Source organism: Dendrobates tinctorius, unplaced genomic scaffold (genome assembly GCF_039654945.1).
Source record: "Dendrobates tinctorius isolate UK_male_01 unplaced genomic scaffold, ASM3965494v1 ptg000155l, whole genome shotgun sequence".
NCBI classification, from domain to species: Eukaryota; Metazoa; Chordata; class Amphibia; order Anura; family Dendrobatidae; genus Dendrobates; species Dendrobates tinctorius.
Genome location: NW_027361822.1, coordinates 366687 through 382379, shown reverse-complemented (window position 1 = coordinate 382379; position 15693 = coordinate 366687). Strand labels below are relative to the sequence as shown.

General features: G+C 42.5%; 1 protein-coding gene across 3 annotated transcripts in view; it reads right to left on the bottom strand.

Moving 5' to 3' along the window:
• LOC141050946 (uncharacterized) overlaps positions 1-15693 on the bottom strand; it is a 277364-nt gene that overhangs the window by 249293 nt on the left and 12378 nt on the right. Inside the window, exon 10 of one of the 3 annotated variants that reach the window (XM_073547668.1) lies at positions 11-1698. The exons of the other annotated variants lie outside the window; for them this stretch is intronic. Coding sequence (XP_073403769.1) covers positions 110-1698 — 1589 coding nt within the window. The 3' untranslated portion in view covers positions 11-109. Of the gene's footprint in view, positions 1-10; positions 1699-15693 lie in introns of those variants that run through there. 3 annotated transcript variants of the gene reach the window in all.

Sequence of the window (15693 nt, the reverse complement as noted above, 5' to 3'; positions counted from 1 at the left end):
TAGCCCGAGCTGTTCTTCCTCTTCCAGACTTTAATTTTCTGTTTATTATTATGCTTTTACAAAATTATTAAAACTTTTGAGTTGGGGGGGGGGGATGAATATAAAATTGCTACTTTCCCATGTGAGTTTTTAGATGTGTAACAAGATTTGTTTTCTGATTAAAACATTTCCCACATTCTGAACATGAAAATGGCTTCTCCCCTGTGTGAATTATCTGATGTCTAATAAGACTTGTCTTCACTGGAAAACATTTCCCACATTCTATACATGTATATGGCATTTGCCCTATGTGAATTCTCTGATGCACATTTAAACCTGATTTTCGATTAAAACATTTCCCACATTCGGAGCATGAAAATGGGCTGTTGCCTGTGTGACTTACCTGATGTATAACAAGACTTGATTTATATGTAAAACATTTCCCACATTCTGAACATGAAAATGGTTTCTCCCCTGTGTGAATTCTCTGATGTTTAACTAGACTTGATTTCTCAGTAAAACATTTCCCACATTCTGAGCAAGAAAATGGCTTATCCCCTAGGTGAACTTTCTGATGTTTAGCTAGATCAAGTTTTGTATACCAGCATTTCCCACATTCTAAACATGAAAAAGGTTTCACCCCTGTGTGCATTCTCTGATGATGAATAACAAGATTTGCTTTCCGGTTAAAACATTTTCCACATTCTGAACAAGAAAATTGCTTACACCCTGTGTGAACTTTCTGATGTTTAGCCAGATCAGATTTCGTACAATAGCATTCCCCACACTCTGAACATAAAAAAGGCTTCTCTCCTGTGTGAATTCTCTGATGGGTCAGAAGTTTGGATTTCTCACTATAACATTTCCCACATTCTGAACAAGAAAATGGTTTCTCCCCTGTGTGACTTCTCTGATGTGTAACTAAATTGGATTTCTGTGTAAAACATTTCCCGCATTCTGAACAAGAAAATGGCTGGTCTCCTGTGTGACTTCGCTGATGTTTAACAAGTATGGATTTCTCACTATAACATTTTCCACATTCTGAACATGAAAATGGCTTCTCTCCTGTGTGACTTCTCTGATGAGTTACAAGGTATGATTTTTGTGTAAAACATTTCCCACATTCTGAACAGGAGTACGGCTTCTCTCCTGTGTGAAGTTTCTGATGTGCAACAAAATTTGATTTGAGTGTAAAACATTTCCCACATTTGGAGCATGAAAATGGCTCCCCTTTGTGTATTGTCTGATGTTTCACAAGACGCGATATGCTTGTGAAACATTTTCCACATTCTGAACATGAAAATGGCTTCTCCCCTGTGTGATTTTTCAGATGTGCAGCAAGATTTTTTTTCCAACTAAAACATTTCCCACATTCTGAACATGAAAATGGCTTCTCCCCTGTGTGATTTTTCAGATGTGCAGCAAGATTTTTTTTCCAACTAAAACATTTCCCACAGTCTGTACATGAAAATGGTTTCTCCCCTATGTCAGCTATTTCATGTTCAAGAGCCCTTCTGTGACTTTTGTTTTGCATATTTGTCTTTGAAGCAGAAACAAGGACCCGTTGAAAAGGATCAGGTGACAGATTTTTTCTGCTAACATCTTGAGGTATATCTAGTATAATGATGTGTTCTTCACACGTATCAGTTGTGATACCAAGATTATCTGCTGAAAAATCAGAGAATACGAGACGTCCCTCTGAGCTCCTGGTACAGTCATCTGCCAAGAATAAAAATGATGTTATTTTTCAGTGACATTGCATTAGAATGATATTTTTATTTATATAATAATATGCTTTATTTAGAATTGAGAGTCCTCAGTGGTTGATACCTTTTAATGGCTAACTGAAAAGATGGTAACACATTGTAAGCTTTCCAGACTACTCAGGTCTCTTCATTAGGCATTGACTAATATAAAATCTGAAGAATCACATATTTAGGCACAACACTGCACATAAATAATGCAATAGATAATAATTAATTCTGCTTCACATCACTTGTCTTATGGGAGAGGGATAAACAGTTGTGGCCATAAATATTAGAACATTTAATAGATAAGGAGTGTGAAAGTTTTATTGTCCTCTGATTGGGGTCTGGTTCTGTGTTGTGATGACCCAACAAGGTATGAAGAGCAAATTCCTTAATTGATGTAAAAAGACATAAACCCATGCGACACATTCATCCTGCACCGAGTGTGTCAAAGGTTGTCATAAGTTTATACTCCCAGACTCTTCTGTCTCTCTGAGATGTGAAGTTACCTTTTAATACAAGTAATTTCATGTCCATGGTGCTGTGGTCAGGGATACAAAAATGTTTGGCCACAGGTAGATCCATTCTTTTTTTCCTCTTATTGTGTGGCGATGAGAATTCATCCTTGTTCTAAGATTTTGCCCTATCTCCTCTACATACAGACGCCATCTATTGGACATTTAGTACTTGTCCTATCTATTGCATTATTTCTGTGCTGTGTATAAATGTGATTCTTCAGAATTTGTATTAGTCTATGCCTGGTGAAGAGACCTAGGTAGTCTTTTAAGCTTGCAATTTGTTACCATCTTTTCCGTTAGCCATTAAAAGGTATCAACCACTGAGGACTCTCATTTCTAAATACACTGCTCAAAAAAACAAAGGGAACACTCAAATAACACTCCTAGATTTGAATGAATGAAATATTCTCATTGAATACTTTGTTCTGTACAAAGTTTAATGTGCTGACTACAAAATCACACAAAAATCATCAATGGAAATCAAATTTATTAACCAATGGAGGCCTGGATTTGGAGTCACACACAAAATTAAAGTGTAATGTAATGTCCTTAAAACAAGTCAAAATGAGGCTCAGTATTGTGTGTAGACTCCATGTACCTGTATGACCTCCCTACTGTACAATGCCTGGGCATGCCCCTGATGAGGCGGCGGATGATTTCCTGAGGGATCTCCTCCCAGACCTGGACTAAACCATCCGCCAACTCCTGGACAGTCTGTGGTGCAATGTGACGTTGGTGGATGGAGCGAGACATGTCCCAGATGTGCACAATCAGATTCAGGTCCGGGGAAGGGTCGGGCCAGTCCATAGCTTCAATGCCTTCATCTTGCAGGAACTGCTGACACGCTCCAGCCACATGAGGTTTGGCATTGTCCTGCATTAGGAGGAATCCAGGGCAAACCGCACCAGCATATAGTCTCACAAGGGGTCTGAGGATCTCAACTTGGTACCTAATGGCAGTCAGGCTACCTCTGTCGAGAACATGGGAGGGCTGTGCGGCCCTCCAAAGAAATGCCACCCCACACTATTACTGACCCACTGCCAAACCGGTCATGCTGAAGGATGCTGCAGGCAGCAGATTGCTCTCCACGGCGTCTCCAGACTCTGTCACATGTGCTCGGTGTGAACCTGCTTTCATCTGTGAAGAGCACAGGGCGCCAGTGGCGAATTTGCCAATCCTGGTGTTCTGTGGCAAATGTCAAGCGTCCTGCACGGTGTTGGGCTGTGAGCACAACCACCATCTTTGGACGTCGGGCCCTCAGGCTATCCTCATGGAGTCGGTTTCTAACCATTTGTGCAGACACATGCACATTTGTGGCCTGCTGGAGGTCATTTTGCAGGGCACTGGCAGTGCTCCTCCTGTTCCTCCTTGCACAAAGGCAGAGGTAGCGGTCTGCTGCTGGGTTGTTGCCCTCCTATGGCCCCCTCCACATCTCCTGGCGTACTGGCCTGTCTCCTGGTAGCTCCTCAAGCCTCTGGACACTACACTGACAGACACAGCTTAACCTTCTTGCCACAGCTCGCATTGATGTGCCATTATGGATGAGCTGCACTATCTGAGCCACTTGTGTGAGTTGTAGAGTCCGTCTCATGCTACCACAAGTGTGAAAGCACAACCACATTCAAAAGTGACCAAAACATCAGCCAGAAAGCATTGGTACTGAGATGTGGTCTGTTGTTTAAGTGTTCCCTTTATTTTTTTGAGCAGTATATATATATATATATATATATATATATATATATATATATATATTTATTTTTCTCCTATCATGGTTGGATGAAGCCATTTATTGTCAAACTACTGTTATTTCATTTTGAATCATAATGACAACCCGAAACAGCCAAATGCCCCTGATCAAAAGTTAACATACCCTGGTGATTTTGGCATGATAACATGCACAGAAGTTGACACAAATGGGTTTGAATCGCTACTAAAGGTAACATCCTCAACTGTTACCACTGACGTTTCTGGATTGTGAATAATGGAGGAACGAAAAGAATTGTCAACGGATCTACGGGAAAGGGTAACTGAACTCTTTAAAACACTAAAGGGATACAAAAAGATATCCAAGGAATTGATAATGCCAGTCAGCAGCGTTCAAACTGTGATTAACAAATGGAAAATCAGGGGCTCTGTAAAAACAAAACCACAGTCAGGTAGACCAACAAAAATTTTGTCAAAAACTGCCAGGACAATTGTTCGGGATGCAAAGAAAAACCCACAAATAACATCAGCTGAAATACTGGACTCTCTCTGAAAACTAGCGTTGGGGCTGTTTCAAGATGCACAATAAGGAGGCACTTGAAGGAAAATGGGCTGCTTGGTCGAGTTGCCAGAAGAAAGCCATTACTGTGCAAATGCCACAAAGTATCACAAAATAGCACAGAGACAAGCCTAAAAACTTTTGGAACAAGGCAATTTGGAGTGATGAGACCAAAATTGAACTATTTGGCCCCAACCATAAACATTACATTTGGAGAGAGGTCAACAAGGCCTATGATGAAAGGAACACCATTCCTACTGTTAAGCACGGAGGTGGATCGCTGATGCTTTGGCAATGTGTGAGCTACAAAGGCACAGGAAACTTGAAGGAAAGATGAATGCAGCACGTTATCAGCAATTACTGGAGGCAAATTTGCAATTAAAAGCCCGGAAACTGCACATGGGACATACTTAGATGTTCCAACATGACAATGATCCAAAACACAAGGCCAAGTCGACCTGTCGTTAGCTAAAGCAGAACAAAGTGAAGGTCCTGGAGTGGCCATCTCAGTCTCTTGACCTCAATACCATTGAGCCACTCTGGGGAGATCTCAAGCGCGCAATTCATGTTAGACAGCCCAGGAATTTACAGGAACTGGACGCTTTTTGCCAAGAAGAGTGGGCAGCTTTACCATCTGAGAAAATAAAGAACCTCATCCACAACTACCACATAAGACTTCAAGCGGTCACTGATGACAGAGGGGGCAATACACAGTACTAAGAAATGGGGTATGTAAACTTTTGATCAGGATCATCTGGATGTTTTGGGCTGTCATTAGGATTTAAAAAAGAGAAAACACAGTAGTGGAGAAAAAGTTTTGGTGTTATCATTCATATTCTCTGAAAAAAGGCCAAGAAAGCAAAAATTCTGCCGGGTTATGTAAACTTTTGAGCACAACTGTATATATATTGCCAATAAAGATTAGATTAATTTTATTGGCTTACATTTTTCTATTTTTGTGTTCTATAATTCTACATGAATTCAATTTGCATGTGTTATGATGTAAGGGCAGTAAAGTCTTTCCTTGTTTCGTTGACCTTATTTTTGAAATGTGTGGCAAAGGCTAATGTAGAGATGAGGGAGATCTGATGGGGCAGTTAAAAGTGTTAAATAATTATTTGGGGTTGTGGGATAAAAAAAAAGATACAAGTGTTGTGAAATAGACCAGTTTAGCAGAGGTGAGGGCAGACTGAAATGTGAAAGTTGTCATTTTGAATGCAACAAAATCTTCTTGAGAATGCATTTTTTCCAGTGCCGCTCCACAACCCTGGACAAATCGCAAAAGCTTTTTAGTGAGGTTATTGTGCCAGATTGGCCAATAGATTTGTCACATTCTGCCATGCATGAGAGGGGCGACTGCATCAATAGCTGATGCCAGTGTGGAGTTGTAGGAAATGGAGGCACTGTGCGTCGTGAAGTGAAGATATGGAGGGCAGCAGTAGAATAACATCAGAGAGCGTGTTAATGTCTAGGTGTGCTAGTTTCTAAACAATGGAGGCAGGTGAGGAGGACAGGAATGAGAAAGTGAGTAGATGGTGGTCATATAGAGGGAGAGGTGAGGTTATGAAGCTGGATAGGGAGCAGAGGTGGGTGAAGATAAGGTCTAATGTATGTCCATCCGTGTGGGTGGCTGTGGAGTACCACTGAGTAAGACGAAACAATGAAGCAAGGAACAGAAGTTTGGAATCTGCAGGCTGACCAGGTGTCAGTGAGAATGTTGAAGTCGTCCATGATGATGGTGGGAATGTCACCAGAGAAAAAGTGTAGAAGCCAGGAAGAGAATTAGTCAATAAAGACAGTGGCCAGGCCCAGGGTCGGTATATGATGGCCCCTTGGAGGTTCGAAGGAGAATAGATACGGACAGAATGCAAATGAAAAGAAGGGAGAACTAGGGAGGGTAGAAGTGGGATTCGGTTGACAATGTAGTTGTTATGGTGGAAGAGTAGGTCTTCGTTTTGTCTATTGCCAGGGAGAGGAGAGTGGGTGAAGTAAAGGCCCCTGTTACACAGTGCAGCAGGTGAGGCTGTATTGGAGGATGTTAATCATGTTTCATTGAGGCCCAGGAAGTATAGGTTACTAAATGTAAAAAGTCGTTAATAACGTGGAGGTTGTTTTTTTTCCAGACGTTCCAAAAATCTCGAAGATATAAAAAGGAGCATTGAGGTCCTTCTGGGTTCGGATATGTGTCCATTTTTAGAAAACAAAGCTGTGAATGAAGTTCTTATTTTATAGCTATCCACCATTTTTCTTCACACCATTTGTCATCATAAACGTTTGTTAAGATTACACATAGTAGGTCATATTTATTGTATTTGTTTTGCATCTTTATTGTATCTTCTAATTAACTGACATAAAGAAATATCTGTATAAACCAGTATATTATATCACATACAGAAGAATGCTATTGAGGTTTATAGGATGAGAAAATGCTCTTAAACATAACAGTGAAGCCTGTGGCTAGTAAAGTTTATGTCTTACATATCAGAGGTCACCGACACTAACATGCTTCATACTATGTTTAGAGACATCCATTGTGCACAGTGACCTGTGATGGACAGGACTGGGAGTAAGAGTTATCTCCTCTGCAGCAGCTCAGAAAAATGTTCTGGATGCAGGGGAGAAACATTCATTCAAAATATGGAAAAAGTTGAAAAGATGCAAACGTTTTGCTGAAATTTTTGGTATCTTCACGCCAGTTTAACCCCTTTCCTACATTAGAAGTACTATTCCGTCCATATGACCTGGGACCTAAGAATAGTACGTCTAGCGCGATCAGCTGCGCTCACAGGGGGAGCATCGGCAGTGAGGGGGCTCCCTCCGTGCTTCCCTGAGACCCCCACAGCAGCGCGATGTGCAGCGCAGCTGCGGGGGTCTCCTTCCCTGCAGGTCCCCGAATCCAAAATGGCGGCGGGGATCTTCGGGGGCCTGCAGGGAGGCGGCTTCCTCATGCCTACTGTCACGCTCGCGCCTTGGCTGATGGGCGCAAGCCGGGGGGTTGTGGCCCCACTGTGCCATAGACCAGACTACCCTGGAAGGGGCGTGACTACGACAGCTACCTCGGTCTTCACTGGAACCTCTGTGTCATTGTCATGTGTGACTGGACACACCGCCTCCAGCAGGGCGAATTTATAATAGAACGTGCAGCCGGATAAACCGCCTCCAGCAGGCGAATTTCAGTAGTACACGTATGTCTGGATACACCTCCTCCAGCAGGGTGAATTTCAGAATAAAGGGGAAAACCAGGAAAACAATTACAATGGTGGCCCTGCAATAGGGAACGGGGATGTGGAGACCTCCTGCACTCCCCTGAGTCAGTGTCTCTACACTCCTAACGATCCCTAGGCCGGTTCCGCACCGGGCGCCGATCAGGATACCTGAAATCCCTAGCTCGCCCTGAACCAATCCCTTACTAGTGAATTGGACGGTGCAGAAACTAATCCCACCACTGCACTAAAACACACATTGAGGAAAGTGACAAACAGGGAAACACCACTTAGCTTTGCTCTGTTGCTAATGCTCCAAGCAACTTTCCCTGCTGGAGGCGGTGTGTCCAGTCACACGTGACCATGACACTCTGATGGTGAGGTCAGGCTTGTGCGGAAGGTAGCTGCCGGGTGCCACTCCAGGGTGGCGTCTGGCTGTGGCTGCTGATCCCACTCGGGGACAGGACACCTGGTCAGGTGCAAGTGACAGGTAGGCTGAGACACAGGGCAAGCGGGCACGGCTTGGAGACACAGGGGAGGCGGGCACGGCTTGGAGACACAGGACAAGCGGGCATGGCTTGGAGACACAGGACAGGCGGTCACGGCTTGGAGACACAGGACAGGCGGGCACGGCTTGGAGACACCGAGCAGGCTGGCGTGGTATGAGAAGAAACAGGTAGGGGCCTGTTCACACAGCAGGTGCAGGTATAGGTATAGACAGGAAGGAGTGGAATATGAAGGAGCAGGTTTTGGACCTGTTCACACAGGAGGTGTAGGTATGGATACAGGCAGGAGTGCGGAGTAGGCGGAGCCGCACGAGTGCGGAGTAGGCGGAGCCGCAGGAGTGCGGAATAAAGCTGAACCACAAGGTCTGTGGAAAGAAGCTGCAGCAAGAGGTTATGCAGCAGCAGAGTAAGCTGAGCTGCAAGGGTGCAGAGCAGTCAGAGCTGCAGGGGTGCAGAGGCACAGACAGAGCTGCAGAGGCGCAGAAAGAGCTGCAAGGGTGCAGAGGCTCAGACAGAGCTGCAAGGGTGCAGAGGCTCAGACAGAGCTGCAAGGGTGCAGAGGCTCAGACAGAGCTTGCAAAGGTGCAGAGGCTCAGGCAGAGCTTGCAAAGGTGCAGAGGCTCAGACAGGGAGGACACAAGGAAAGACACAGCAGGGAAGGAAGCCACAGACAAGGAGACAGTACAAGACAAGGTACAGGGAACAGGTAATACAGTCCCCTGGAGGGCAGTAGGACAAGTAAACACAAAGCTAGGACTGAGACACAGAGACCAGGATATGCAGCCTCCTGGAGGGCAGACAATACAAAGCAAGGCTAGGAGTATTCCTCCAGAGAAGGAGATACACAGAACAGGGCCTGGCTTCCTCAGCAGCAAAACACTGACTAAGTTTTAGAAATTGCACAGGCAATGTTCAGTGGGTGTGGCGGATCTAAATAGTCGAGGGCTCTAGGTAATTGGTCAGGGACAGATTGAACAGGTGCACCCTGACTGCATAAGAACCAGAGAGTTCTGGCGCCACCCCCCTATACACACATAGCCAGGAAGCATACAGGAGAATGGAGACACAGAGCATAGGACTGGCAGCAAACAGAATTCACAGCATGACCCGGAGCAGTGAGTAAGTTGGTGTGCGGGGGAAGGGAGGCCATGCATTGATGCCAGCAGGGTTGTTACACCTGCAAAGCACCGGCATGAGGAAGCCTGCAACACTGCCTGTGACAGATCGTTGATCTATCTGTCACATGACAGTTATGTCCCCCCTGAGACATTGTAATAAAGTTAAAAAAAGTGTAAAAATAATTTATAAAAAAATCGCTAAATAAATGAAAAAAAAAAATATTCCCTAATAAATTCATTTTTTGAAAATAAAAAAAAAACAATAAAAGTACACATATTTGGTATCGCCATGTCCGTAACGGAAAACTGTCCCACTAGTTAACCCCTTTATTGAACCCCTTAAAAGATAAAAATAAAAAACGAAGCAAAAAGTAATGCTTTATCATCATACTGCCGAACAAAAAGTGCAATAACGCGCGATCAAAAAGACAGATATAAATAACCATGGTACCGCTGAAAACATCATCTTGCCCCACAAAAAACGAGCTGCCACACAGCATCATCAGCGAAAAAATAAAAAAGTTATAGCTCGCAGAATAAAGCTATGTAAAAATAATTATTTTTTATATAAAATGGTTATCATTGCATAAAAGCGCCAAAACATAAAAAAAGACATACATGAGGTATCGCTTGTAACCGTACTGACCTGAAGAATAAAACTGCTTTATCAATTTTACCGCACGTGGAACGGTGTAAACGCACCCCCCAAAAGAAGTTCATGAAACGCTGGTTTTTGTTCATTCTGCGTCCCAAAAATCGGAATAAAAAGCGATCAAAAAATGTCACGTGCCCAAAAATGGTACCAATAAAAACGTCAAGTCGTCCTGCAAAAAATAAGACCTCACATGACTCGGTGGGTCAAAATATGTCAAAATATAGCTCTCAAAATGTGGTGATGCATAAACTATTTTTACAATAAAAAGTGTCTTTTAGCGTGCGACAGCTGCCAAAAATAAAAACCCGCCATAAATAGTAAATCAAACCCCCCGTTATCACCCCCTTAGTTAGGGAAAAATAATAAAATAAAAAAATGTATTTATTTCCATTTTCCTATTAGGGCTAGGGTTAGGGCTAGTGTTAGGGCTAGGGGTGTGTAGGGGTTAGGGTTGGAGTTAGAATTGGGGGGTTTCCACTGTTTTGACACATCAGGGGCTTTCCAAACGCGACATGGCGTCTAAACTCAATTCCAGCCAAAAAAGTCAAATGGCGCTGCTTCCCTTCCGAGCTCTGCCATGCGCCCAAATAGTGGTTGAACCTGAAGTAATTTTTTTTGTGAAAAAAAGTTAAATGTTAATTTTTCTTTTAAACATTCAAAAAATTCCTGTGATGCACCTGAAGGGTTAATAAACTTCTTGAATGTGGTTTTGAGCACTTTGAGGGGTTCAGTTTTTAGAATGGTGTCACTTTTGGGCATTTTCTATCATATAGACCCCTCAAAGTCACTTCAAATGTGATGTGGTCCATAAAAAATAAAATGGTGTTGTAAAAATGAGAAATCGTTGGTCAACTTTTAACCCTTATAACTTCCTAACAAAAAAAAATTTTGGTTCCCAAATTGTGCTGATATAAAGTAATCATGTGGGAAATGTTACTTATTAAGTTTTTTGAGAGCCATATCTCTGTGATTTAAGAGCATAAAAATTCAAAGTTGGAAAATTGCGAAATTTTCAAAATTTTCGCCAAATTTCAGTTTTTTTTCACAAATAAACGCAAGTTATATGAATGAAATTTTACCACTAACATGAAGTACAATATGTCACGAGAAAACAATGTCAGAATCACCGGGATCCATGGAAGCATTCCAGAGTTATTACCTCATAAAGGGACAGTGGTCAGAATTGTAAAAATTGGCCCGGTCATTAACATGCAAACCACCCTTGGGGGTAAAGGGGTTAAGACAGGTCTGCCAAAGTGGGCGGAGCATGATCGGCTCTTGCTAGTATCCGCCAAATTCAGTGCTAGGGGCATAACTTACACCCATCAGAAATGTTGCTCCAATAAGTCCTTGACTTGGGTACAATTTCAGGCGAGGTGCACAGAGGCACACACTACGAAGAAGAAGTCAGCATGTGTGACTCACTTCATCATTATTTTCCCCACAACCTCCCTTCATGAAAGACTGGTGTGCACAGTGTTAATCTTAAGGAGGTTGTCCAAGACTTTTTTTTTACTATGGGCATAAGAACTAAACAGGCAGGTGTCTGACAGCAGAGGCAATTACCTGCTTGCTGTACTCTGAGCTGGGTCAAAATGGTCACCGACCGCTCCTGCTCAATGTCAGCGAACAGCTCTTCTACTTCCGGGCTGCTCTGTTGACATAACATGACTTCAGGAATCATGGTGATTGATAGTTTAACCCCTTAATGGCCGTCAATACGTCTTTTAACTGACCTGTGATATAAGAGAATAGCATCCCCATACAAGTAACAATCCAGCAGCTATCGGCTGTCCATTATAGCTGACAACTTGCTGTACCAGCCACGATCAGTGTTGTCACCGTCCATATCTGTTTAACCCCTTAGATGCTGCTGTCAATAGTGTCTATATCATAAAAATGTTTCAAAGTGTGTGGCTTCACCCTCTTTATTCCCATCGGCACCCTGAGATCATGATTGTGTGGTCCTGATGTTTGCCATGGCAATTCACTAGCAAATAGCGGCTTTAAGAGTCTGCCGGCTATAGTAACATGTTCAAAAGTCAGCGACATTTAGGTGGTAAAAATCAACTTTTTTATTCCCATCATGCCATTTTGTGTCAATTCCTGAAAAGCACCTGAAGGGTTAATAAACTACCTGACAGCAGGTGTTGTTTTTAAAAATTGTATAACTTTGGGGGAGTTCCAATATATAGGACCCCTAAATTCATTTCAAACCTGGATAGGTCCCTAAAAAAAAAATAATTTTGCAAATTTCCATGAAAAAATTAAAAATTACTGCTACAATTTTAAACTTCCTAAAATGCTAACAAAACAAAATAACATTTTACAAATGGCGCTGATGTAAAGCCGACATGTGGGAATTATTATTTATTAACCCCTTCATGACCCAGCCTATTTTGACCTTAATGACCTGGCCATTTTTTGCAATTCTGACCTTTATGAGGTAATAACTCTGGAACGCTTCAACGCATCGTAGCGATTCTGAGATTGTTTTTTCGTGACATATTGGGCTTCATGTTAGTGGTAAATTTAGATCGATAATTTTTGCGTTTATTTGTGAAAAAATCAGAAATTTGGCGAAAATTGTGAAAATTTTGCAATTTTAAAATTTTGAATTTTTATTCTGTTAAACTAGAGAATTATGTGACACAAAATAGTTACTAAATAACATTTCCCACATGTCTACTTTACATCAGCACAATTTTGGAAGCAAAATATTTTTTTGTTAGGAAGTTATAAGGGTTAAAAGTTGACCAGTGATTTCTCATTTTTACAACAAAATTTACAAAACCATTTTTTTTAGGGACCACCTCACATTTGAAGTCACTTTGAGGGGTCTATATGGCAGAAAATACCCAAAAGTGACACCATTCTAAAAACTGCACCACTCAAGCTACTCAAAAGTACATTCAAGAAGATTATTAACCCTTTAGGTGTTTCACAGGAACTAAAGCAACATGGAAGGAAAAAAAGGACATTTTAATTTTTCCAACAAAAATTTTCTTTCAGCATCAATTTTTTCATTTTCACATGGGCAACAGGATAAAATGGATCCTAAAATTTGTTGGGCAATTTCCCCTGAGTACACCGATACCTCATATGTGGTCAAAAACCACTGTTTGGGCGCACGGCAGGGCTCAGAAGGGAAGGAGCGCCATTTGACTTTTTGAATGGAAAATATGCTGGAATATTTAGCGCTTGCCATGTCGCGTTTGGAGAGTCGCTGTGTGCCTAAACACTGGAGCTCCCCCACAAGTGACCCCATTTTGGAAACTAGACCCCCCAAGGAACTTATCTAGATGCATAGTGATCACTTTGAACCCCCAGGTGCTTCTCAAATTGATCCGTAAAAAAAAAAAAAGTACTTTTTTTCACAAAAATTATCTTTTAGCCTCAGTTTTTTCATTTTCACATGGGCAACAGGATAAAATGGATCCTAAAATTTGTTGGGCAATTTCTCCTGAGTACACCGATACCTCATATGTGGTCATAAACCACTGTTTGGGTGCACGGCAGGGCCCGGAAGGGAAGGAGCGCCATTTGACTTTTTGAATGGAAAATTAGCTCCAATCGTTATCGGACACCATGTCGCGTTTGGAGATCCCCTGTGTGCCTAAACATTGGAGCTCCCCCACAAGTGACACCATTTTGGAAACTAGACCCCTTAAGGAACTTATCTAGATGTGTAGTGAGCACTTTGAACCCCCAAGTGCTTCACAAAAGTTTATAACATAGAGCAGTGAAAATAAAAAATCATTTTTTTTCCTCAAATGATTTTTTAGCACGCTATTTTTTATTTTCACAAGGGTAACAGGAGAAATTGAACCAAAAAAGTTGTTGTCCAGATTGTCCTGAGTATGCTGGTACCCCATATGTGGGGGGGGCACTGTTTGTGTGCACGGCAGGGCGCAGAAGGGAAGGAGCGCCATTTGACTTTTTGAAATGAAAATTAGCTCCAATCGTTAGCGGACACCATGTCGTGTTTGGAGAGCCCCTGTGTGCCTAAACTTTGGAGCTCCCCCACAAATGACCCCATTTTGGAAACTAGACCCCCTAAGGAACTTATCTAGATGCATAGTGAGCACTTTGAACCCCCAGGTGATTCACAGAAGTTTATAATGCAGAGCAGTGAAAATAAAAAATCTTTTTTTTTCCTAAAAAAATTTTTTTTAGTTGGCAATTTTTTATTTTCACAAGGGTACTAGGATAAATTGGACCCCAAAAGTTGTTGTCCAGTTTGTCCTGAGTACGCTGGTACCCCATATGTGGGGGGGAACCACTGTTTGGGCACACGTTGGGGTTCAGCAGGGAAGTAGTGACATTTTGAAATGCTGACTTTGATGGAATGGTCTGCGGGCGTCATGTTACATTTGCTGAGCCCCTGTGTGCCTAAACAGTAGAAACCCCCCACAAGTGACCCCATTTTGGAAACTAGACCCCCCAAGGAACTTATCTAGATGTGTGGTGAGCACCTTGAACCCCCAAGTGCTTCACAGAAGTTTATAATGCAGAGCCGTGAAAATAAAAAATCATTTTTTTTCCCTCAAAAAAAAAGAATTTTAGCACGCAATTTTTTTTTCACAAGGGTAACAGGAGAAATTGGACCCCAAAAGTTGTTGTCCAGTTTGTCCTGAATACGCTGATACCCCATATGTGGGGGATGACCACTGTATGGGCACACGTCAGGGCTCGGAAGGGAAGTAGTGACGTTTTGGTATGCATACTTTGATGGAATGGTCTGCGGGCATCATGTTACATTTGCAGAGCCCTTGATGTACCTAAACTGTGGAAACCCCCCACAAGTGACCCCATTTTGGAAACTAGACCCCCAAGGAACTTATCTAGATGTGTGGTGAGCAGCACTTTGAACCCCCAAGTGCTTCACAGAAGTTTATAATGCAGAACCGTGAAAATAAAAAATCTCTTTTTTACTCAAAAAATGATTTTTTAGCCCGCAATTTTTTATTTTCACAAGGGTAACAGGAGAAATTGGACCCCAAAAGTTGTTGTCCAGTTTGTCCTGAGTACGCTGGTACCCCATATGTGGGGGGGAACCATTGTTTGGGCACACGTCAAGGCTCGGAATGGAAGTAGTGACGTTTTGAAATGCAGACTTTGATGGAATAGTCTGCGGTCGTCATTACGTTTGCAGAGCCCCTGATGTGCCTAAACAGTGGAAACCCCCCACAAGTGACCCCATTTTGGAAACTAGACCTTCCAAGGAACGTATGTAAGATGTGTTGTGAGCACTTTGAACCCCCAAGTGCTTCACAGAAGTGTATAATGCAGAGACGTGAAAATGAAAAAATCATTTTTTTCCACAAAAATAATTTTTTAGCCCCCAATTTTTTATTTTCCCAAGGGTAACACGAGAAATTAGTCCCCAAAAGTTGTTGTGCAATTTTTCCTGAGTACGCTGATACCTCATATGTTGGGGTAAACCACTGTTTGGGCACACGTCAGGGCTTGGAAGGGAGGGAGCACCGTTTGACTTTTTGAACGCAAAATTGGCTGGAATCAATGGTTGCACCATGTCGCGTTTGGCGACCCCCTGATGTGCCTAAACAGTGGAAACCCCTCAATTCTAACTCCAACCCTAACCCCAACACACCCCTAACCACAGCCCTAACACATCCCTAACCACAAGCCTAACCCTAATTCCAACGCTAACCCTAATTCCAACCCTAACCCTAATTCTAA